Genomic DNA, 25,937 nt, shown 5'->3' on the forward strand with positions numbered 1-25,937 from the left:
GGAATGTATGTTCCCAAAAGATAGGCCAAAGGAGGAAATATTGAGGTCAGTGACAGACTTTCTCTCAGTGTTGCTTCTATATATCCCAATAAACAAACAAACAAACAAAAAACACTGATTCCACATAAAACAGTAGTCATCCAAGGGCAAAATCCCCGCTTTTGTTATTTAGTTACTAAGTCATGTCGAATCCAGTTCCTTTGAAACCCCAGGGACTGTAGCCCACTGGGCTTCTCTGCCAATGGGATTTCCCAGGCAAGAATACTGGAGTGTGTTCCATTTCCTTCTCCAGGGGATCTTCCTGACCCAGGGGTGGAATCTGTGTCTCCTGCATTGGCAGGCGGATTCTTTATCACGGAGCCACCTGGGAATCCCCAAAGTACCCCCTACCTGGGGACATTTGACAATGTCTGATGAAGTGTTTGGTTGTCACAACTGAGGGAAGAATATTATTCTCATTTGCAGGCAAAGGTCAGGGGTGGTCCTGAACATCTTACAACTCACAAGTGAGTCCCCACAACAAAGAATTTTCTGGTCCAGAATATCAATAGTGCTCAGGTCAAAAAACCCTCACACAGAATAAACCAAACTGGGTAGTATGGTGGTAAAATTGGGGTGCTAATTATACTCATGGCAAATGTTGAAAACTATTTTGGGGCAATGCATACCAGCATATGTGTTTTGCATATATGCATATTCATATGAATGTTTCAACATATGCATTTTATTTAGCAAAAATTATTTATATAATTCTTCCATTTATAGTGCTGTTTGCCTCTGTAGTTGCTCTATATTATTGAGGGCATTTAATTGAACACCAGGTATGTTACACACATATGCCCAGTTGTTGCTATGCAAAAGTGATGGGTATATGTCTCTAAATGTAGATATTGAGAAGCACAGATCCATTAGAATGTACATTTTTCTTTCAGCTTTGTTTTGGTTAGACAACTAAAATGAATCCTTCCAAAGCTGTCTTAAAATAATCAGACTGCATAGCTGGTGTTTGGGGGCATAATTTACATAATATTTGTTCTTGATTTTAATAAAAATGTGTCATTCACATGGGCCTCTAGGTGCTAACAGGGAATAAAAAACAGAAAACATTAACAAATACAAAAGCAATCCTTATTCTTCTACCTTTCCCAGGGACCAAATGTTTGTACTAATTAAGGAAGTGCACACTGAAAAGATGTACCTTGCCTTGTGCCCTGAAATGCAATTAACTCCAAGTCTGTAGCATTGATAATGAAAGGGAGTTTTAGCCTTACAGGCATTTGTGAAAAGCTTCCTGACTTGTCTTTTGTATTTTCAATTTTCTAAACTATTAGTAAGATTTTTCAGATTTTTAAGAACAGACCATGTCCCGCTTTTGTCTCTTTTATCTCAAAACAAGGATGTGCAATTTGCAGCAATATCACCATCAACTCTCTTAAAAATAAAAATCAGAACTGGGCTATTTACCAAAAGTGAAGAAACCTTTGTTTAAAAAGGCTGTGCTCACTTGCTGGTATATTGCAAATGGAATTCAGGAATTTCCTCAGTAGCTGCTGACATATGAGCACGCCTATGATGCATAAGAGAAGCTAGAGAGCTTTCTGGAAATGTGATCCTGCATCATGTGACTATTTATTGCTTGCTATCTGTGGGCCAGGGGGTTGTAATAACATGCCCCAAATTTTTGTAACAAACCTAATGAGGCTTCAGTGTTAGTCCCATTCTATAGTCAAGGTGCAGACAGGAAATTTGGCCAAGTTTACACAGTGATAAATTGTTGCTTCCTGACCTGCATATAGGTTTCTCAAGAGGCAGGTCAGGTGGTCTGGTATTCCCATGTCTTTCAGAATTTTCCACAGTTTATTGTGATCCACACAGTCAAAGGCTTTGGCATAGTCAATAAAGCAGAAATAGATGTTTTTCTGGAACTCTCTTGCTTTTTCCGTGATCCAGAGGATGTTGGCAATTTGATCTCTGGTTCCTCTGCCTTTTCTAAAACCAGCTTGAACATCTGGAAGTTCACGGTTCACGTATTGCTGAAGCCTGGCTTGGAGAATTTTCAGCGTTACTTTACTAGCATGTGAGATGAGTGCAATTGTGCGGTAGTTTGAGCATTCTTTGGCATTGCCCTGGGTGTTCTTTGAAAGGAATGATGCTAAAGCTGAAACTCCAGTACTTTCGCCACCTCATGCGAAGAGCTGACTCATTGGAAAAGACTCTGATGATGGGAGGGATTGGGGGCAGGAGGAAAAGGGGACGACAGAGGATGAGATGGCTGGATGGCATCACTGACTCGATGGATGTGAGTTTGAGTGAACTCCAGGAGTTGGTGATGGACAGGGAGGCCTGGCGTGCTGCGATTCATGGGGTCGCAAAGAGTAGGATACGACTGAGCGACTGAAATGAACTGAACTGACACAGTGATAAAGTGGCAGATCCAAAATTTAAATTCAATTTTGCTTCACTAAAAAACCCTTGTTTTTTAAAAGCCCCGAACTGCTTCTCATGTATTTCAAACAATAACAGTGTAAATTGTATTATAGAAGTCAAATGTCATGTAGTTGGAAACGAATGTTTTGTGTTCAGATGTGTTTCATACTCTGGAGAAAAGATATGCTGAAAAGAGTTCCATTTCTAATTCTAGCATCTCATGAAAAAAACTTTTTAATATTAGAGTTTCTCCATATTGTAAAATCAAAAACATATAACTTGATTTACTGCAACATAAAGAAAATTACTAAAGTCCTCAATCAATGATTCTTATCCAGTGAAGAGCTTTAGTGTGAATTTATATGAGTAAATCTGCCCTTTTCTACTCTGATTTATAATCTGAATTTATCTATATATTTACTTATTGGTAATATTTTAATATTTTCTTTGTATGATAACTTTAAGCCATTAGAAGGAAATATTAAATATCTTGTGTAACTGTTTTAAATGCTTAGCATAACATTATTTAGGAAACAATAGCCAATGTATATGCTAAAATAAGAAATAAAATTGTGATCAGGTTTGGAAATAGCTGTCAAATTAAAAAAAAATCTGTCTAAAATATCTTTAGGAAAAGAATAGTTGCAGAGCATTAGGAGTGTTTACTTAGTTGATTTTGAGTTTAATTGTAGCCTCAGAGAACAAATGCTTGAAGGATGTTCACTGCATCCTTATTAGAGTACTTAATTTCTTACACATTCCTGAGATTTTCATATAGCTTATGATGAGATGTCAGTTAGAAATACCTCTTTAAATTAACAAAAAAGAGAGAGAGAGAGATTTCAAAATGATGACAAGGTCATACAGCAAACTTGAAAAAGAAACTAAAAATTGGATTAAAAAATTTGAATATAGGACTCAAACTTCTGAAAAGAAGGCAAAGATACTCAGAAAATGTGTTTCAAAATATACTCATATTAAAGTGAGTTTTTATTCTATAGATCAAATCTATTTATAAAAATTTAGTGAAAGTCAATATTGTAATTAAGCCTTTAATAGAAACTCTTAATATACCCTCATAAAAGCTGTCATAGTTTTCTGATACAAAGGAGATAACTCATTAAGGATATTTCATGCAAACTGTGTGCAGATAGAAAGCATGCTTCCATTAAGACTGGAAGTGTTTGTCTTTGACTCCTGTTTTGTGATTCAACACATTACGTATAGCCAAGTAGGTACATTTAGAGAGACCAATACCTTTACTCTTAAATGACATGACTATGGCATTTGCAAATGTAAAGGGACCTAAAGATGTCCAAGACAAATCTGTTCTTATAGAGATGAAGAGATCGTAGACTAATATGGCTGGGAAATCAGTGCCCGGTCACACAACTGACAACTCATAGAGACTGGATAAAATGAGGTCTCTTCTACCATGCTTCAATAAAGACACAGAAGATCTCTGAACATTTTTAAATTCGGGGCTCAGATTTACCAAAGAGTTTAGCATGTGGTGTTAACCACTCCCGATCAGAGTCCTGACACCAGAAGGAGAATCTAAGTTCCGGTTGGGCATGTACAATTAATTTAGCTCTGGAATGAATACCTAAATCCTTGCTTGCTAAGTTGCTTCAGTCGTGTCCGACTCTGTGTGACACCATAGACGGCAGCCCACCAGGCTCCCCCATCCCTGGGATTCTCCAGGCAAGAACACTAGAGTGGGTTGCCATTTCCTTCTCCAATGCATGAAAGTGAAAAGTGAAAAGGAAGTCGCTCAGTCGTGTCCGGCTTTTAGCGACCACATGGACTGCAGCCTACCAGGTTCCTCTGTCCATGGGATTTTCCAGGCAAGAGTACTGGAGTGGGTTGCCACTGCCTTCTCCAAAATCCTTGCTTAGTGATGTCTATTAGTCTACTGACTGGAGACTAAAACATTGAAATAGCTTTCATGTGAATTTTACAAAGAAAGAAGACAATGGTTAAAATGGTGCCAGAGCATTTCCAGAACTCAAGATTACTGGAATTTTTAAAATCTTAGTTACTTAAGGGCATAAATAACAGATGGAAACTTATTTTTTGTGTAGAGATTTCTAGGTGCTGTTGTTTTGTTGGATCAAGGTTTCAGTACAGGAAGTTAAAAAGCTTTCTAAAATATCTATGTGCTATATGTGCTGCCCATTTTATTAAGCACAGTACATTATCAAGTGACAAATGATCCTTATGTTCTATTTTTTTCTTTTGGAAAGATTATTTTCTGGATGCGTGACTTGTGGAATAAATTGCATCCCCAAAGTGAGCTAAGGGAATCTGAGCTATACTGCAGATGTGTGACCTTTTGTTAAATTAAAGATGAGGCCAAGCTGCTGTAATATCCTACAGGGTGTATATTGATTACACTTTATCCCATCTATTGATCATGGTCAGTAAAATTTATGAAAACAGCTGTTTGGGAGGGAAGATCTCAAGTATATTAGCGTCACCACTCACATTCTGTATGTACAAGTATCAGAAGTATGACAATGGAAAGGCATCTTCTATTATTTTATCCAACTAATGTTTCTTCAAATACATCACTGTAAAAATAGATTTCCATTACACAAGTTTTAAATTAATTTTTATGGTGAAATGGATAGACTGTAATAAAAATAATAAGTGCCTCTGAGGACTGAAATTTTGTTTTTGAAGTGAAAAATAACTTTTCTAATGTACTTTAACATGATTAATAATTATTTTGAATCTATGCCTATATAGTCAAATGGAAATTGAGCACCAAATGATGAACTCGGTAATTTGTTTCAAGTAGCTTCTGTTGAAGAAAATTCTTGAACAAAGGCAATCATTATTGAGATTGACTGCTACCTATGGCCAAAACTTGTTTGCCTATTTGTTTGCCCAGAAATTCTACTTTTAAGAATAAAACTTTATCATATGTCAATGCAATGTACTTTCTTTCCACTTTGCTCATCACATTAAAATATGTTTACTAGAAATATGAAGGTGCATATATTGAATGGCAGAACAGAGAGTAGTTGTAGGAATAAAAATGATAACCTAGGTTTATAAACACATACAACTTTGCAAGTGTTAAACGAACCCATTTCTCAGCCAACATGAAATTAGACATGGATTGAATATGGAATTGAACAGTTAAAGCACTCTAAGGAACTACTGGACAAATCTGAGATAGCACAAACTTAATTGCACTTCCTCTGGTCTATAGCCAGGGGATCACCAATCCCTCAGAGGCAACATCCAGTTGATCATTGATCATATAACTTCCTAAGTAGCACTTAGCATAGAGATGATCCTGATACCTAGTTCATGAAGGATACAGTGAACTTATAGTGGTGGTTGAGTTATAATGTGATTTGGAGAAGGAAATGGCAACCTACTCCAGTATTCTTGCCTGGAGAATCCTATGGACAGAGGAGCCTAGGAGACTACAGTCTATGGCATCGCAAGAGTTGGACATGACTGAGTGACTAAGCACACATATACAATCATATCAAGCTTCCAGGATGGCGCTAATGGTAAAGAACTCTCCTGCCAACGCAGGAGACAAAAGAAACACAGGTTCAATCCCTGGGTCGGGAAGATCCCCTGAAGGAGGAATTGTAACCCACTCGATTATTCTTGCCTGGAGAATTCCCTTGGCAGAGGAGCCTGGAGGGCTACAGTCCACAGCGTTGCAAAAAGTCAGCAGGACTGAAGTGACTTAGCACACACACATGCAGTGCACCCCACTCCAGTACTCTTGCCTGGAAAATCACATGGACGGAGGAACCTGGTAGGCTGCAGTTCATGGGTCGCTAAGAGTCGGACATGACTGAGCGACTTCACTTTCACTTTTCACTTTCATGCATTGGAGAAAGAAATGGCAACCCACTCCAGTGTTCTTGCCTGGAGAATCCCAGGGACGGTGGAGCCTGGCGGGCTGCCATCTAGGGGGTCGCACAGAGTCGGACACGACTGAAGCGACTTAGCAGCAGCAGCAGCAGCAGCATGCAATCATCATATCAGAGTAGCCCTTGAAACTGCCTAAACATTTCCTCCCTAACTAACTCCCAAATGAACAGCCATGCTGTTTTTGCTACGTATACCTGTGGATTTGCCCAAAGTGTCAGCTAGACGTACCACAAACTGCATTTTTCTTAAATTCAAACTGAAGTCTAAAAAAAGTGACTGATTAAAAAAAAATCATACTTGTATTACATTTTAAAATTAGTTCCAGAACTATAAGCTAAATAAAATACTGTAAAAAGTGTACATTTGTCATTTTTGACAGTGTTTAGATATCCCTCAATGAAAGAGAGGTGTAAACTAAGCACAGGCTGTGAAAAATAAAGTCTATTCTGAAATTATTCTGACAAATTTCAAGCATAATTGGAGAATATGTATAAAGGGTAATATTAGGAACCTGTGTCTCTGACATTGGTAGGTACTGACAAGCAGATTCGTGACCACTGAGCCACCTGGGAAGCTTATTCATTCTCTTAGCACTACTCAGTGCCATTTTAACACATATGCTAGATCCGTTTTAGAAACAAATTTCCATAAAATTCATATTTACATTGTGCATGAATCGAGGCCAGAATCTACAGATTGTTAACCACTGAGGAAAAGACTGTAGATGTACCTCTTTGATATCTGAAAATGGGCCTCCCAGGTGGCCCTAGTGGTCAAGAATGTGCCACAGGAGATGTGGATTTGATCCCTGGGTCAGGAAGATCCCCTGGATAAGGAAATGGCAACTACTCCAGTATTCTTGCCTGGAAAATACTATGGGACAAAAGAGCCTGGCAGGCTACAGTACATGGGGTCACAAGATTGGGACATGACTGAATGACTAAACCACCACTATATCTGAAAACTGGGAAATTTGTTTTGGGTAAATCCCCTTGTCATTTTTCTCAACTCTATTTATCTTCAAGAACCAACCTATGCAGAAATGCACTGGGAGTTGAATTTTCCCCACCAACCACCTCTAATCTATCTCTTAAGCATTCTCTCATTAATTTATTTGATGACACTACTGAATCAATACTCATTCCTTACCCAAGAATATTTTGTTTTAAAGTAAGTTCTTACTTCTAGTGTAACACTGTGTAAGGTGAAAGTGAAAGTCACTCAGTTGTGTCTGACTCTTTGTAACCCCATGGGCCTTGGAATTCTCCAGGCCAGAATACTGGAGTGGGTAACCTTTCCCTATCTTCCCAACCCAGGGATCGAACCCAGGTCTCCCACATTGCAGGTGGATTCTTTATCAGCTGAGATACAAGGGAACCCCAAGAATACTGGAATGGGTAGCTATCACTTCTCCAGATAATCTTCCCTTCCAAGGAATCACACCAGGGTCTCCTGCAATGCAGGCAGATTCTTTACCAACTGGGCTATCAGGGAAGCAAAAAAAATCTCAAAATTCTAATCCCTCAGGTTTTATGAAAGTGAAAGTGTTAGTCACTCAATCACATCTGAGTCACTTCATAATTTTAAATGATTAACATTGAATGATTCCACTTATAACACTCCAAAATAATTTTGCATAGTTCTTTTCTGTCACATTTCTGTTTTCCCTTTTCTGCCTTTTTATCACTATGGCTGGGTAGAAACATAAGGGTAGTTAAGCAGAACTATTTAGCTCTACTTGAGTCAAAATTCAACTGCAACCCCATGAATAAGATTCTTTGGCTCCAAGCACCTGTCTGAGGTCTAGCCTGTATGTTGTAGATTTCCAAGAGAATTAGGTCACATAGAAAATCAAGAAGTAAATACCATAAGTCTGGATTCATGCCTCGTATTATACCTACCATTTAAGCGTAGGTAAGCTATTTTTTTTTAAATTTCAGATAAAAATGTATTTATCCTAAAAGTGTTTAGCCACTATTTCTAGTACTTATTTTTAGTAAGCTCTGTGTAAAGAGCCTAAAAGAGAGGAGATTGTTCTGATAAAGGAACTACATATTTTCAGAGTCTTAATTCACCTTATAAGCAGAAGAAAACACATTTTGTTCCAGACTGACAGTTTTAAAGTGATCACATTTCTAAAATGGGGCTTGTCCTGCTATATTTCATAGAGGTGTATTGATAACAATGCAATCTGAACTTTGCTGATAGTTGCTGCGGGAAACATTGAGGTTGAATAATATTTTCAATTTCAGGTCCAACTTTCAAATCCAGTAGCTGTTGTTCTTAAAGTAAACCAAAATGGAAAATTTCTTGAAGACAGGTTACTTTGGATGATGTAATAACCAGATTGCCAACTGATTACATTTTAAGGATGTTATTCTTTTCATGTGACAAGATTGCTCACATCTCCTTAGCAATTCAGCCTTCATCCTCATTCATCCTTGATATCAGGCCTCTGGAGAAGGATATTATGAGAAGATATTTTTGTGATATAATCTTAAGTCAAAAGAAGGTAAATCAGTGTCAACATGCCATGGCCTAATGCTTTGGGAAAACCCAGTGATATCTCTCTTAACCACTTTTCTATGGAGTCTGGATCTAATGTTTCTTTCAATCAGATTTCTTTTATACCTTTATATTTTCATGTTTAAATGATTTTGCATGTTGAATTTCCTTTAAGTAACAGAATTTCTATTAGAACCATCAATGCCCAAAATGGCCAATTCTTTGTCTTGATCATACAGTTCCAAGTGATTTATTCTGTTATTTTCTGATGTTATTTTCATTTAGTGAGCTCCTAGATTTCTTGGGATGTTCTATAGCCTGGGTCTCTGTGGTACTGTCTTCTACCATGTTTGTGCATTTATGTCCATAGGTTTTTATGATGTTTATACCTTAGAAATATGTTTTAGGTACCCTGTTAAAAGAGTATGCCTGTGCTAGGCATGGGTTGTATTTCAATTATACTCTGTTCTAGAAAGTATGACAAATTTTGTAATATTTCCATTACCACAATCGCCTATCTTTTGATATTTTCTTCATGTTAAAATGGAAGGAGTTTCTCTGTTTCTTTCAATAGAAATCCCTATATTTGTGGCCTGGAACCCAGTCTGTTCACCTTCTCATGAATTTCATCTTTTTAGATATTCCCCTCGTTACAAATTGTCATTCTTTTCAGCAAAGACAGTACTTAATATTTCCTGTATCAGAAAATATTAATTTTTTGAACCCTCTTCTCTGATGACATAAGACACCATTTTTTGTATCTTCATTTCAGGTAATGGTATCCAATAAACTGTGAAGACTCATGGGCTCCATGGATTTACATTCAATAGACTTTTGAATCCACCACAGTAAAACTTCCATGCTTTCATATTTTATTGAAATTACTCTTTTCAAGTTAACCAGGGATGTCCATCCTGCCAAATCCAGTTCAGCCTTTATATTCCAATTTAACTTCTTGATAGAAGTAGACAGCTCTTCTGTCCACTTAGAACCCTCCTATCTAAGAGTGCATCCTTACTCTCCCAGTTTTCCTTCTCTCCAGGGCTGTTCTCCTTTCTCTGACACCTTCTCCTATTCAGAGACTGGACTCCTTAGACTCAAAAGACTGGGAATTTTACTGCTCAGTCTTTTACTTCCTGTTTTCCTTACAATTCTCTCCCAGATGAGATTGTTCCCATTACCTTACATTTAGACTGATCTAACTCAAGTTTGTATTTTCTGTTTATTTAGAAAGCATATTTGAACTCTACAACCATTTCTAATTTTCTAGTTTTTATTCCACATTTATTTTTTTGGCATCTCAGACATAACATTGCAAAATCATTGATTTCTCCCACTCTTTTTTTCCCAACGGGAATTTTTTCTCCTAACTCTTTATCCCATGCTATGAACAGGCTTATCAATTACATGCTGGGTCAAATACAAAGAAACAACACAAAAATTGAGTCATTTGTAATTTCTTCTTTATACTGATACCACTCCAACAGAAAGCTGTATAGTTTGTAGCCAGCTTATAGTACTATTTCATGTATTGTTCCATTTCCTTCTATTTTTTCACATTTGTCCATGATGACATCATTTCTTTTCTGAATTTTGTTAAAATATTCCACAGTCTGATTCAAAGTAACCACTATAATTTTTCCAGAATCTAAATAAATCTATGTCCTTTGTTTAGAATGTTTTCCCATTTCTTTCATTTAAAAAAAAAAAAAATTAAAGACCACGCCTTTCATATGCTACAGGGCTTGCTTGTCCTAATGCCCTAGCCATCCACTTCCATTCTGCCAGTTACATTAAAGCATGTATTTGTTTTTCAACCAAGTCAAGCTTTTTCTTCATTTTGATCTTTGACTTTAGTCTGTTATATCCGAGTCTTTTTCCCCTTGTACGTTTCACATAGTAGTTCATCTTTTTTCTCTTCAGGTGTTGATGAAATGTCACTTAAGCTAACATGGATATGAGAGGGAAGATGTATTAGAGGTTTAAGGAGAAGAAAGCATTCTCTCCTTAAATCTATTTAGGAATAGTTTGGAACATTTTGAGAACATATGATGATTGTTGACTATATTTTGTATTCATATTTATGTTAATTAAATATTGCTGAATAATGTAAAACCTCCAAATTCAATGCTATAGAAAAATGTCATGTATAACCACATTGTATGTATCTGTGAGTTAACTGAGGATTGGCTGAACTTGGCTGGCTTCTGTTTGCCAACTGTGCTCCTCCAGGACATTCAATCCTGCAGCTGCTCGTTTATTAGGTAGCTCTGCTCTAGGAGGGAACCTGACAACTCTGCCTGTGGGGTTCACCTTTCTTCTGGGGACCAGTAGACTAGTCCTGGCATGTTCTTCTTATGGCAGTGGCAGAGCGTAAGAGGAAACCTAGACCCAGCTGTGGAATAGGACACCATCACTTTCAACTCATTCTATTGCCCAAGTTAGCTGGAGGCCAAACCTAAGGGAAGAGAACCCTGCAAAATTACATGAATTAGTGAGGGAAGAAGATTTATGGCCGGTAATGCAACCTACTTCCTGTTTATTTATTTTATCATTATTTGACTAAAAAAAGGTGCTAGGTGATGTGGACATGATGGTTATTAATCAAAATGTTTTGGTTTTTATTTTGTATATATCTTCAAACTTCAGCTATGATGAAATTATAAGATAAATTAATCCCCGACATGTTATCCTAAAAAAAAAAAAAATGTACATACAGCAATTAGAAGTTTTATTAAAGGTTCATTTTTTTTTCCAATGTACTATGAACTTCACAGAGACAGGTTTTTTTTTTTTCTTTTTTAAATCTTTCCCTTATTAATTACTGCAGTTTTGCCGTCTACTACCTCCTATTCTACTCATGGAGTTTAAAGTTTTACTTTTTAACTTTTTGAATTAGTAATTAAATTGAATATTAAGTAAGGACAGACAGGAAAATAATTAATATTAGCCTATGCAAATATAAAATGGAAGGCAAAATGGAGGGCCATATACAGAAAGTAAAAATTCATATTTCAATATTTGAGTATAATAGATTTAATACCCCCCTTGGTTCAGTTTTCTTTATCATAGCACCAGGTAAAAGATTTATCCTTGTTTTGTCTTGTTTTTTCCTTTAGATACTTCATTGACTACAATGCTGAAGATGATAGATTTTTTAACATTGATGCCAACACTGGAACCATTAAGACTACCAAGGTTCTTGATAGAGAAGAAACTCCATGGTACAACATCACAGTTGCTGCTTCAGAAAATGGTAAACTTCTTTATTTTATGTACCATAGAAAAGATGTCACTTAAACATGAAGATTTATGCTGAGATTTTCTCCAGAGCAGGGCTTTCATGATTTTTATTTATTTTAATGCACCTAGCAGAGTGCATAGAATGTATTAGACACAATTACTCATTGTCAGATATGATTAGTAAATCTTATATCTTTTCCTTTACTATAATCTCTACATAGTGGTAGAAAATTGATATCACAGAGTACTTAGTCTGTATCACTTAGTCAAAATATCTAATTCTCTTCTTAATTGTGAGACTTGTTTTCTCCTGTGCTTATGCCTTACTTAAGTAGAAGAATGCTTCATATACAGTGAAGCAGTTAGGAAAATAAAGAGAAGAAAAGAAAATTTAACATTTTACTTGAATGACTTTATCGATACAACACCTTTCTTCAAGCTTCAATTGACTCTTAGAAATTTTACAGTAACGGAATAACTCTTGGTATTTCAACAAGCAGGTCTAAGTCATTTTTAAAAAATGTACAGCACCATACAACTGAGGAAGGCTATTGTTTGATCCTCATCCAGAACATTGCATTGTGCTAAATAACCACATTTTTAAAAAAGTATAAATATCAACAATTATCTCAAAGTTCAAAAATATGTGCATAAATGTCTTCAAATTAAATTAGAATAAAGCTCTAGGAAAATGGATCTGCTATCAAAAATATGAAGTATGTATTGACATGTTGAGAAAGAATTCAAAGGTATAAACTGCCCCAAGTTTACTATTATACATGAAATATCAAAGTGAAAGCATTAGTTGATCCATCATGTCTGACTTTTTGTGACCCCATGGACTATAGCTCTGCAGACTCCTCAGTCCAAGGAATTTTCCAAGAGAGAATACTGGAGAAGGGGATGTCATTCCCTTCTCCAGGGGATCTTCCTGACCCAGTGATTGAAACTGCATCTCCTGAATTGTAGAGAGTCTCCTGTATTTCAGGCAGATTCTTTACCATCTGAGCCACCAGGGAAGCCCAGTATTGTATATATCATATGTATGTGTGTGCACTCAGTCGTGTCTGACTCTTTGTGACCCCATGAACTGTAGCCTGCCAGGTGCCTCTCCATGGGATTTCCCAAGCAAGAATACTGAAGTGGATTGTCCTTTCCTTCTCTGGAGATCATCCCAACACACGGATCAAACCTGCGTCTGTGGCATATCCTGCATTGGCAGGTAGTTTCTTCATGACTAGCGACACCTAAGAAGCCTAACTTTCAATGCCTTTTAAAAGATTTCAATATATTCACAAGAGAACTATAAATATTAAAATTTAGGAATACTTCATATTGGAAAATCGTATACAGTTCAGTTCAGTCACTCAGCTATGTCTGACTCTTTGCGACCCCATGGACTGCAGCACGCCAGGCCTCCCTGTCCATCACCAACTCCCAGAGTTTACACAAACTATGTCCATCAAGTTGGTGATGCCATCCAACCATCTCATCCTCTGTTGTCCACTTCTCCTCCTGCCTTCAATCTTTCCCAGCATCAAGGTCTTTTCAAATAAGTCAACTCTTTGCATCAGGTGCCCAAAGTATTGGAGTTTCAGCTTCAACATCAGTCCTTCCAATCAGCACTTAGGACTGACCTCCTTTAGGATGGACCGGTTGGATCTCCTTGCCGTCCAAGGGAGTCTCAAGAGTCTTCTCCAACACCACAGTTCAAAAGCATCAATTCTTCGGCGCTCAGCTTTCTTTATAGTCCAACTCTCATGACTACTGGAAAAACCATAGCCTTGACTAGATGGACCTTTGTTGGCAAAGCAATGTCTCTGCTTTTTTAATATGCTGTTTAGGTTGGTCATAACTTTCCTTCTGAGGAGTAAGCGTCTTTTAATTTCATGCCTGCAGTCGCCATCTGCGCCAATTTTGGAGCCTAAAAAAATAAAGTCTGTCACTGTTTCCCCATTTATTTGCCATGAAGTGATGGAACTGGATGCCATGATCTTAGTTTTCTGAACGTTGAGTTTTAAGCCAACTATTACACTCTTGTCTTTCACTTTCATCAAGAGGCTCTTTAGTTCTTTGTTTTCTGCCATAGGGGTGGTGTCATCTGCATATCTGAGGTTACTGATATTTCTCCCGGCAATCTTGATTCCGTCTTGTGCTTCATACAGTACAGCGTTTCTCATGATGTACTCTGCATACAAATTAAATAAGCACAGTGACAATATACAGCCTTGACATACTCCTTTTCATATTCGGAACCAGTTTATTGTTCCATGTCCAGTTCTAACTGTTGCTTCCTGACCTGCATACAGATTTCTGAAGAGGCATGTCAGGTGTTCTGGTATTCCCATCTCTTTCAGAATTTTCTACAGTGTATTGTGATCCACACAGTCAAAGGCTTTGGCATAGTCAATAAAGCAGAAGTAGATGTTTTTTTGGAACTCTCATATAAAATGAAATTATACTCTTTCTTCTGCCCTCAGAAAATATAAGAAATTTTACAAAATATTCAAGCTTCATTTAGAAATACTTTACATACCATATGATTTACCTTTTTATAGTGTATACTCTATGACTATTAGTATATTCAGTTATCCATCAGTTGTCACAATGGATTTTAGAATGCATTGACTAATTCAGAAAGAAATCCTGTGTCCTTAGTCATCATGCTCTAATCCCTCTTGCCCATGCCTCAATCCAAGGAGCCACTGCTCTAGCATCTGTTTTTATAGATGCCTTTTCTGTTTAGGCTGCTGTAACAGTATGTCATAAACCTAGTTCTTAAACAGCAAACATTTATTTCTCACAATTCTGGAGGCTGGAAGTCCAAGATCAAGGGGCCAACAGATTTGGTGCCTGGTGAGAACACACTTTCTGTCTTCTGGTGGTGTACTCACATGCTGCAAGAGCAAGGGATCTCTCTGCGATCTCTTTTATAAGGGATCTAATCTCCCTCATGAGTGTTTCACTCTGAATTTAGGGAGGGGGATGGGAAACATTCAGTCTACAGCAATAGTTTTTCCTTTAATTGGCATCTAGTATAAAACAATCATATAACATGTAGTTCTTTGTGACTGGCTTATTTCACTTATTGCATTATTTTCAAAGTTCATTTACATTGTATGTATCAGTGTTTCATTCTTCCTTACTGGTAAAAAGCTTTCCTTTATTTGAATATACTGGATTTTATGTATCCATTCACCACTTGATAGACATTTGGGTTGTTTCCACTTTTTGCCTAATTTGAAGAATGTTGTCATAAGCATTGATATGGATGTTTTTGTGTGAATGACTTTTCATTTCTCTTGGGTATTTCCCTAAGAGTGGGACTGCAGAGTCATATAGAAACTATGTTTAAATCTTTGATGAATTGCCAGACTGTTTTCCAAAGTGACTACATTTTACATTCACAGCGGCACTATATGAGTGTCCTAGTTAGTCTATATTGTTACCAATATTTAATATTCCATACTTTTTTGATCATGATCATTCTATTAGATGTGAGGTGATAGCTCATTGTTGGTTTATGCACTTTTATAATGTCTTATAATATCACAAAACAGTAAAGCTGCTCCAGCCTTTTCTATTCTACCTGATTTTTCATGTGTTCATCTCAAAAATCAACTCAAGTGGTTTCCATTTAGATCATTTCTTCAATATAGCATTTCTCTTTGAAAATAAGGATTTGCTAATTACTTTTAAATGAGCATTATAAATAATACATAAGTGGATTCATTTGTTATCATTCTGGTTAATTTTCATTTTCAAAATGGCCAGAATAGTTCTAGAATTGCATGTGCTTACTTACCAAGAACAATAAAATAACTGCCATATGATAAAGCCTCATTTAAAATTAGTTTTAAAAATAAAGGAATAAATGGATTGATAAATTGAAGCAGATGTGATGGAGATATTGAAAAGTTTCCAAAAGTATTGTATAGTTATTCTTGCGATCAGGCTCCATGTATAGATGATGGAAGGGGAGAATCCCTGGAGAGAATACTTGCTTGTCAGAAACAATAAGGACTTATTTTAGAATAACATCAAATTCAACTCCAGAGGTATTTTGATCAGAAACTTTACTTTCGTTCACTTAAATCTCATCTCAACCCATATAATATTTGCATCAAGGCAAAACTACTTTGTAAATACACATGAGTTCAAGTGTATCATGAAAAGTATATTATTTGCAATCATTACCAAACGAAACCAAAGGAAATGTTAATTTTTACTAAAGTAGTATCTTAGGTATGTACTTTCTTTTTTTTTTTTTTTTTTACTAATTGGTAGGTTTCATGTGGGAAATGAGTTAATACACATCTACTAAGTAAAACAGTACAGTAAATCATAATATCATAAATTTTATAGTTGGTAATAAAGAAGCCTTAGAGACACCTCAATGAGCATTACTAAAATATAATTTAATCCTAATCATAAACAGGTATGTAGAAAGAATGGGCCCTAGTTAAGATTTTATAGCTATACTGGGAGACTGTGTTTAGAAAAGTGCACACTCACTCACTGATGGCTCGGCCTAAGTGCCTATTAAATAGAGCTGAGAGCTCTTCAACATACAATTGTTTGTAAGCATTAACAGGAGCGATGTCAGAAAAGTATTTTATGGTATATTTCATATTGGATACTTTTTCAACAGGACTTTTTAAAAGGCTGTACTTTTTGTTAGTGCATTTTAGGTTTAGCAAAATTCAGAGAAATGGACAACAATTTCCTATGTATCTTTCGCACCTATACATGCTTAGCTTCCTCCACTATCAATATCCCCCACCAGAGTGATGCATTTGTTACAACTGATGAGCCTGCACTGACACATCATAATCAACCAATGTCTACAGTTTGTTGTAGGGTTAACTCTTATTATTCTATGGTTTTGGACAAATGCATAATGGCACATACCCACTAACATAATATCATATAGAATGTTTTGGCTGCACTGCAATGTTCTGTGCTCCATCTGTTCATCTCTCCGCATCTCTACCCCTGGTAACCACCTATCTTTTTATTGACTCCATAGTTTTGCCTTTTCTAGAACATTATATAGTTGGAATCATATGGTACGTGGACTTTTAGGTTGGCTTCTTTCACTTAGTAATATAGATTGAAGTCTGTTCAAATCTTCCATGTCTGTTCCAGTTTTGATAATGCATTTCTTTTTGCACTCAGTAATATGAAATTGTCAACCTGCACCAGTTTGTTTACCCATTATCTACGGAAGAACATCTTGGTCGTCTCCAAGTTTTGGCAATGATGAAATAATGCTGCTATAAATATACATGTGTAGGTTTTTGGGTGGACAGATGTTTTCAGCTCCTTTGGGTAAATACCAAACTTTGCAATCCCTGGATCATATGGTTAGAGTATGTTTAATTTTATAAGAAATTAATAATGTCTTTTGAAGTGCCTGTGCCATTTTGAATACCCACCAGGTATGAATGAATAGGAGTTCCCATTGTTCCACATTCTAACTAGCATTTGGTGGTGTCATTATTCCCTGGATTAGCACCACTCCAATGGATACATATTGGCATATTGTTTTAACTTGCATTTTTTTTCTGATATTATATATGAGGGGCATCTTTTCATACGGTTACACCATGTGTGTGTTTTCTTTGGGGAAGTATTTATTAAGATCTTTGGCCCATTTTTTTAATCATGTTGTTTGTTTTCTTAACATTTAATTTTAAGAACTCTTGGCATTTTTTTTTTGGATAACTAATTTATCAGATGTGTCTTTTGCAAATATTTTCTCCCAAACTTTGTCATATCTCCTCATTCTCTTGACATTGTCTTTCAAGAGCTGAAATCAAATTTTTAAAAATCTTAATGTAACAATTTTGAGGAGACTGTTGCTCTATGGAACTATAATTAGAAGTTAATGCTTTAAAATAGCCTACCCACTACCTAGGGGCTTGTGGCAGCAAGAGAAATGTTCTTCCTCTGGGCAGATGAAGCGATGCACTTGATTTAAGAGAGAACAGGAGCAAAGCACCTTTGTGCAAAAGAAAAAAAAAGGAACAACTCCAAAAGTCTTGCCTCTTTCTTCAGGTGAACAGGCCTTATGCTCGAAGACCATGTGGAGGTTGAGGGTGCCACAGCTGGGCATCCATTGAGCATGCAGGTGGGGCTCAGATGCAATGCAACTGTTAATTACATGGTGTTTGATCTGCCTTCTTTCATCCTGTGGTTTGTAGGTCACAGTGACTATTCAGTTGCCCAGTCATGCAAGAAAGGCAGGAAATCTTGGGTCTGGTCTATGATTATCTTTTTTACTTGTTGTTCAGTTCCTAAGTTGTGTCCGACTCTTTGTGATCCCATGGACTGCAACACACCAGGCTTCCCTGTCCCTCACCATCTCCCAGAGCTTTCCCAAACTCATGTCCATTAGTCAGTGATGCCACCCAACCATTTAATCCTGCCCTCCACTATCTCCCAGAGTTTGCTGAAATTCATATCCACTGAGTCAGTGGTGTTATCTAATCATCTCATCCTGTTGCCCCAACTCCTTGTGCCCTCAATCTTTCCCAGTATCAGGGTCTTTTCCAATGAGTTGGCTCTTGACCTCAAAGAGGTGGCCAGAAGTATTGGAGCTTCAACTTCAGTAACAGTTTACTGCTGTAGCTAAACATATGTAGCAGCTATTTTCACTTGTATGTTGTGCTTTACAGCCAAGTCATTCTAAGAACAATCTCTGTGAAATAGAAAAAAAAAACAAACAAACATATTATTCTTGCTTTATAAAAAAAAAAGAAAGAGAGAGAGACTCATATAAATTTGAATATTTTTATTCCTAGATCTGTGTTCATTCTGTGTCAGCTGATGTTCATTGAACCCAAGTACTCATCAGGTATTTTAACTGGTTGAGATTTATCTTATTATTTTGAAAATTCATTCTGTGACATAAGACTATTTTCACCGTCTTAAAGAATACACTAGGAATCAAATAAGTTCAATATATATGTCTTTGGTCAGGGGAATAGAAAGTGGTGTCTCGTTACATGTATCACAGTTCTCAGGGCAGAGGACTTTCTTGATAAATAACTGTGGAACATTTCTGTTACAGCTAACAATGTAATCCATAATAGAACTATTTGGTAACTTCTATTGCTTTTCTGTTGGTGTGTAACAAATAGTCACATGATTTCTGTAGGTCAGAAGTCCAGGAGGGTTCAACTTAGTCCTCTGCTTTAAATCTGGAAAGACTGAAGTTTTGTGTCAGCTGGGCTGGTGGTCTCTTATCTAAAGGCTCCAGGGAAGAATCTGAATTCATGCTCATTTCCCTCACTGGCAGGATCCACTTCATTGAGGATGTAGGTGGGAGGGCTACTTTTTTTCCTGGATCTTAGCTGGGAGAGCTTTCTCCTTTTAGAAGCTGCCTGAATTTCTTCTTCAAGCAAGCAATAGTGTGACAAGTCCTTCTTATGTCTGAATCTCTTTAATTGTCTCTTCTGCTGCCATCTGGAGAAAGTCTCTGCTTTCAGTGGTTTTTCACCTGATTGAATCAGGCCTACCCCAATAATCTTTGTACATTAAGGTCACCTGCCTTGAGACTTCAGTTACATCTGCAGAATTCCTTCGTAACAGGACCCAAGTTAACGTCTAGTTGAATGATCGAGGGACAGGAATCATATGCTGGAATCTTTAGAATTCTGTGTCCCATGACCCTAAAATGTCTGTAAAATTTGGGAGAACTTTTTAATAGGATAATAAATACTCTTTCTAATTTGTATGTCATGGCTTACTTTTCCTTTTATATGATTCCTCAGTGAAATAAAGGCACTAGTAGGCACTCAATAAGTAGTTCTTAACATGTTTTTTCAAATGACTAGCTCTCACCTCCCTGGATTTCCTTGTTAATGCCTCAGTTCAGGATAATGTATATTTTTATTCTAACTGCTTTTCAGAAACGCCACTGTGTTCATCACTTCGTAATAGCGAAGTTCAATGAATAGTCTTCATTTCTTATCTCCCTGATTTCTTTGTGATATCTGACTGTGTTAATCATCTTCTTTCCTCTTGGAATGTTCTACTTCCTTGGCTGCCATTCTAGTACTTTGGAATGGTGTACTTTATCATCTGTGTTCTAAAGAATACATTAACTGACTCACTCAGAATGTAGTAATAAATGATACCTGCTAGGGAGTGTAGTATTTTAGGGGCTAATCATATAGAGGGATTATTTTGTCTTTGAGGAATTTAAGAGTCTAATGTAAAAGACAAGGTAGCTGAATAATTGCATTATGGATAATTACTGTGAGGATAAGTTTTTCTAGGGACTAGAGAAACATGGAAACGTGGTGGCTTAATCTCTTTATGAGGACCAGGGAATATTTCATAGAGAGTAGAATGCTTGGATTGAGTCTGAAGATGAAGGATGAGTAAAGGTTAGCATGCATTCTGCTCTCAAAATAGTGGCTCAGATGGTAAAGAATCTGCCTCCGATGCAGGATACCTGGGTTCTATCCCTGGCTTGAGAAAATCCCCTGGAGGAGAGTATGGCAACCCACTCCAGTATTCTTGCCTGGAGAATTCCCATGGACAGAGGAGTCTGGCAGGCTATAGTTCATGGGGTCTCAGAGTCGGACACGACCAAGTGACTATGCACAGCAGAACAAACAGTATTCAGAACCAAAGTGAAAGTCACTCAGTTGTGTCCGACTCTTTGTGACCCCATGGATTATGCACTCCATGGAATTTTCCAGGCCAGAATACTGGAGTGAGTAGCCTTTCCCTTCTCCAGGGGATCTTCCCAACCCAGGGATCAAACCCAGGTCTCCTGCATTGCAGGCAGATTCTTTACCAGCTGAGCCACAAGGGAAGCCCAATAATGTATTAAGTAAGTATGCTATTTACCCTCATTAAATTTTAATAAAATAGAATTAACCCACTGAAATAGTGTTCTAATGTCACAGTAAGTTGGGAATTGTTGAGGCAAGCCACAAATATCAGGAAGCAAACTAAAGACAGGTGGGCAGGAAAGAATTCTGATGGCCATAAGGCAACCAAGTATGTTAAGTAAGTCTATGCAGATGCTGAATATAAAAGTTAATATTTGGAAGCTCTGGGGTTTTCATGTTCTTGTTTAGTCACTAAGTCATGTCTGACCCTTGTGACCTCTTGGACTATAGTCCACCAGGCTCCTCTGTCCATGGGATTTCCCAGGAAAGCCTACTGGAGTGGATTGTCATTTCCTTCTCCATCAGAACCAAAAAGGATATTTATTATGAGGATTGGTTAATGTTGGCTCATGCAGCTATTGAGGTTGGCAAGTCTAAAATCCTCAGATCCCCTGTCCTATGTCAACCTTTCTTGCCACAACCAGAACCAGTGCCTCAAAGATCATTGGGCAAGATAATTCTCTCTTATTAGAGGGAAAGTCAGCCTTTGGTTCTATTCAGGTCTTCAACTGATTGGACAAAGCCCACTCACATAATGAGAACAAATCTACTTTACTCAGTCTCACAATTTAAATGCTAATCTTATACAAAGACAGCCTCACAAAATCACACAGAATGATGTTTGACCAAATATCTGGGCCCTCCATGAATTAGAAACTGCAGCCCAGTGTCTTGGGTTTTATCAGGCCTTCTAGATGATTTTCATGCATACTAATGTTTGAGAACCACTGACCTCTGTGATTCTAATGTAAATTAAATTCAAGAAGCATTGTTGTATTTAACAATTTGATTTGTATCATGGTTCTATCAAGAACTACTCTCATGGGCATACACATATGCACACACTCACTCATATACATACACACATCCTGATGGAGAAATAAACTTCATGTAAGGCATATGTGGAGAAGGCAATGGCACCCTACTTTCTAGACAAGAGTACTGGAGTACATCCCATGGATGGAGGAACCTGGTGGGCTGTGGTCCATGGGGTCGCTGGGAGTCGGACACGACTGAGCGACTTCACTTTCTCTTTTCACTTTCATGCATTGGAGAAGGAAATGGCAACCCACTCTAGTGTTCTTGCCTGGAGAATCCCAGGGACGGGGGAGCCTGGTGGGCTGCCGTCTATGGGGTCTCACAGAGTCTGACACAACTGAAGCAACTTAGCAGCAGCAGCAGGGCATATGTGGCTTTTTTCCCCCCTTGTGTCTTTCTCTCTCTTTTTTTTTTTTAATTTATTTTTTATTGGAGGATAATTGCTTTACAGAATTTTGCTGTTGTTATGTGGCTTTTGTTTATAATATTTGGTCTGCTCTCAGCTTAATCCTCTGAAAAATGTATATCACAATTTTAGCCACAGACCCTCAAGTAGGCCATGTCCTTTCAATAGTTTTATAATTCTTTCATCTCTTAAATATTTCTTTTCATTTTTTGCTGCTTTACAAACAATTATTTTCTTTCAAGAACTATTTCAAAAATCACGAGTCTTTGAAATCTTTCTCAGTTTCTCAGGCATATTTTGTAGCTCCTTATCTTCTATACTCTATGTAGACCTTAAAATAATGTTCATCACTTATACTCTCATAGTTGTAAATATACCACTTATATTTTATTCTATTATTGTTCACCTATACTACATTGTGAACATCTCAAATCTAAGAATCAGGTCTATTTTATCTTTGTTTATTAGAGTACTCCCAAATTCTTAGTAAATTCCCTGACACATAAAACTGGGTTAATAAAATTTTGTTAAGTTCATGAATATTATTTGTCTTCATTTCTCAGCCCACCTTAATTACGCAACAACTACATCATTCACTACACATTGCAATGATCACTGTGCATTTCCCAGTTTACCTAAAATATTCTATTTCTGCTTGTTCTGTTCATTAAATGTGAGAATTCATTGTACCTGATCAATATACCAAAATGGGACTCTTTTTTAATATTAATTGTTTGCAAGATGATGTTATTTGCAAAAGAGTCAAATTCAGGGAGATGCTTATTTATTCATATATCTAATGAGTTCAAAGGTTCTGATGTCTCCAGAGTTCACAGTTTAAGCAACAAGAAAAGCAACTGCATGATTTGTACATTGATAGTTTCCTATCAATGTTTCCTATTTCACATTTCTCTCACATTATGTACATAATTGCAGTCCAGAAACCAATGTATACTTTTTTTTTTTAATTCATTGAATATTTCTTGTTTTTTTTTGTCCTCAATTCTTATTCAAACATATTCAAAGATTAGGATACACAAATTTCAAATTTAATCCAATTGTTAACTGCAGGCAATGTAAATTAAATTTAGATTTTATGAACTCATTCCTTGTTTCCTTTTAATCTGAAGTTAATTTTTGTTAGCAGATGCAGCTAACAACATAAAGCCTTGTTACTGAAGAGTGGGTGGTTTTAAGTCCCTTTGGTTACTTCACATTCTTTTGTTGTTGTAAATGTGCTTATTTTGATACATAAAAGTTGTCTTCCACAATGTGTTCATATTAGCAATTTCCTTTTGCACATAAAGGTTCATAATGAGACTTTATACCTTAGCCTACAGAGAGGATAACATATAAAAAAAATTGGCATCTCTTTTAACCAATGATCAAAAGTAATACAATAAAATACTTTTCTGAAATTTTTATTTATACATGCAAGGGTCAGTGTATTAGCTACCTATAGCCATATGATAGATTACTTCAAAATATCAAAAAGTAGTTCAATTTTTTTCTAAGACTTAAAATAAATTTATTGACTCATTTATCTGAATATTCCATAGATAAATTGAGCTTCAGACTTACCTTTATCAGGACTCTTATCTCCATTTCATTGTATTTTTTTCTGCATTCCCTTTTATCATATTTTGACTTAAGGTTGCTATATTATAGTAACAAGCAACTAGTACTATGTTAACTTTTAGTATGTTAATAGGGTGAATGCCACCTTAATTTGGTACACACTCAGCCTCATTCAGGGTGCAATAAATTGTCACTTTGGATAGTAAGATGCTGCTTTATTTAATTTAAACTAGTCTCCATTCACTTTCTTTAAAAACTGTGTTTAGTACATGAAATGTGCCCATAATTTAATTGCTTAGTATGACAAAAGGTATGGAATTGTTTGTATTGGCTCAAGACTTTCAAGATTCACATTTTTATTTTCACTTGCAGTCAATCCCATTCAAATCTCTTGGATTCTACATATAAGGAGGAGGCTCATCAAGCAATTATAACATTTAATACATTTTATTGTTGTTGTTGTTTACCTAATATGTCAATACACTGAGACATTACTAATTGCACTATCCCAAACTCAGTATCAAATTCTAAAATAAGTAGAACATATTAGTTTATTCAAGAGAAACTCAAATAACTCAAACAATTATATCAGGTCAGTTCAGTTCCGTCACTCAGTCGTGTCCCACTCTTTGAGACCCCATGAACTGCAGCACACCAGGCTTCCCTGTCCATCACCAACTCCCAGAGCTTACTCAAACTCATGGCCATCAAGTCGGTGATGCCATCCAACCATTTCATCCTCTGTCGTCCCCTTTTCCACCTTCCTTCAGTCTTTCCCAGCATCAGGGTTTTTCCAGTGAGTCAGTTCTTTGCATCTGGTGGCCAAAGTATTGGAGTTTCAGTTTCAACATCAGTCCTTCCAATGAACATTCAGCACTGAGTTCATTTAGGATTGACTAGTTGAATCTCCTTACAGTCCAAGGGACTCTCAAGAGTCTCATCCAACACCAAGGTCAAAAGCATCAATTCTTCAGTGTTCAGCTTTCCTTATAGTCCAACTCTCACATCCATACATGGCCACTGGAAAAACCATAGCTTTGACTAGAGGAAACTTTGTCAGGAAAGTAATGTCTCTGCTCTTTAATATGCTGTCTAGGTTTGTCAGAGATTTTCTTCCAAGGAGCAAGTGTTTCTTAATTTCATGGCTGCAGTCACCATCTGCAGTGATTTTGGACCCAAAGAAAATAAAGTCTCACTGTTTCCATTGTTTCCTCATCTATTTGCAATGAAGTGATGGGACCAGATGCCATGATCTTAGTTTTCTGAATTGCTGAGCTTTAAGCCAACTTTTACACTCTGGTCTTTCACTTTTATCAAGAAGCTCTTTAGTTCTTCTTCACTTTCTGCCATAAGTGTGGTGACATCTGCATATCTAAAGTTATTAATATTTCTCTTGGCAATCTTGATTCCAGCTTGTGCTTCATCCAGTCCAATATTTCGAATGATGTACTCTGCATATAAGTTAAATAAGCAGGGTGATAACATACAGCCTTGACGTACTCCTTTCCTGATTTGGAACCAGTCTGTTGTTCCATGTCCAGTTCTGACTGTTTCTTCTTGACCTGCACTCAGATTTCTCAGGGAGGCAGGTCAGGTGGTCTGGTATTCCCATCTCTTTCAGAATTTTACATAGTTTATTGTGATCCACACAGTCAAAGGTATAGTCAATAAAGCAGAAGTAGATGTTTTTCTGAAATCATCTTACTTTTTTGATGATCCAATGGATGTTGGCAATTTGATCTCTGGTTCCTCTGCCTTTTCTAAATCCACCTTGAACATATGGAAGTTTGTGGTTCATATACTATACTGTGGAATGCTGGCTTAGAGAATTTTGAGTATTAATTTGCTAGTGTGTGAGATGAATGCAATTGTGCAGTAGTTTGAACATTTTTTGGCATTGCCTTTCTTTGGGATTGAAATGATAACTGACCTTTTCCAGTACTATGGCCACTGTTGAGTTTCCCATATTTGCTGGCGTATTGAATGCAGCACTTTAACAGCATCATCTTTTAGGATTTGAGCTAGATCAACTGAAATTCTATCACACGTCCACTGGCTTTACTAGTAGAGATGCTTCCTAAGGCCCACTTGACTTCACATTCCAGGATGTCTTGCTGTAGGTGAGTGATCACACCATGGTGGTT

At 36.9% G+C, this 25,937-nt stretch overlaps 1 protein-coding gene across 5 annotated transcripts in view; it reads left to right on the plus strand.

Annotated features, from left to right (window-relative positions):
* The window catches only part of CDH18 (cadherin 18), a 590,306-nt gene that overhangs the window by 489,224 nt on the left and 75,145 nt on the right, over positions 1 to 25,937 (plus strand). For all 5 annotated transcript variants that reach the window (XM_061393836.1, XM_061393835.1, XM_061393834.1 and 2 more), the window contains exon 8: positions 11,958 to 12,094. In XM_061393836.1, coding sequence (XP_061249820.1) covers positions 11,958 to 12,094 — 137 coding nt within the window. The remainder of the gene's footprint in view (positions 1 to 11,957; positions 12,095 to 25,937) is intronic.

The sequence above is a fragment of the Bos javanicus genome, chromosome 20 (genome assembly GCF_032452875.1).
Source record: "Bos javanicus breed banteng chromosome 20, ARS-OSU_banteng_1.0, whole genome shotgun sequence".
Lineage (NCBI taxonomy): Eukaryota > Metazoa > Chordata > Mammalia > Artiodactyla > Bovidae > Bos > Bos javanicus.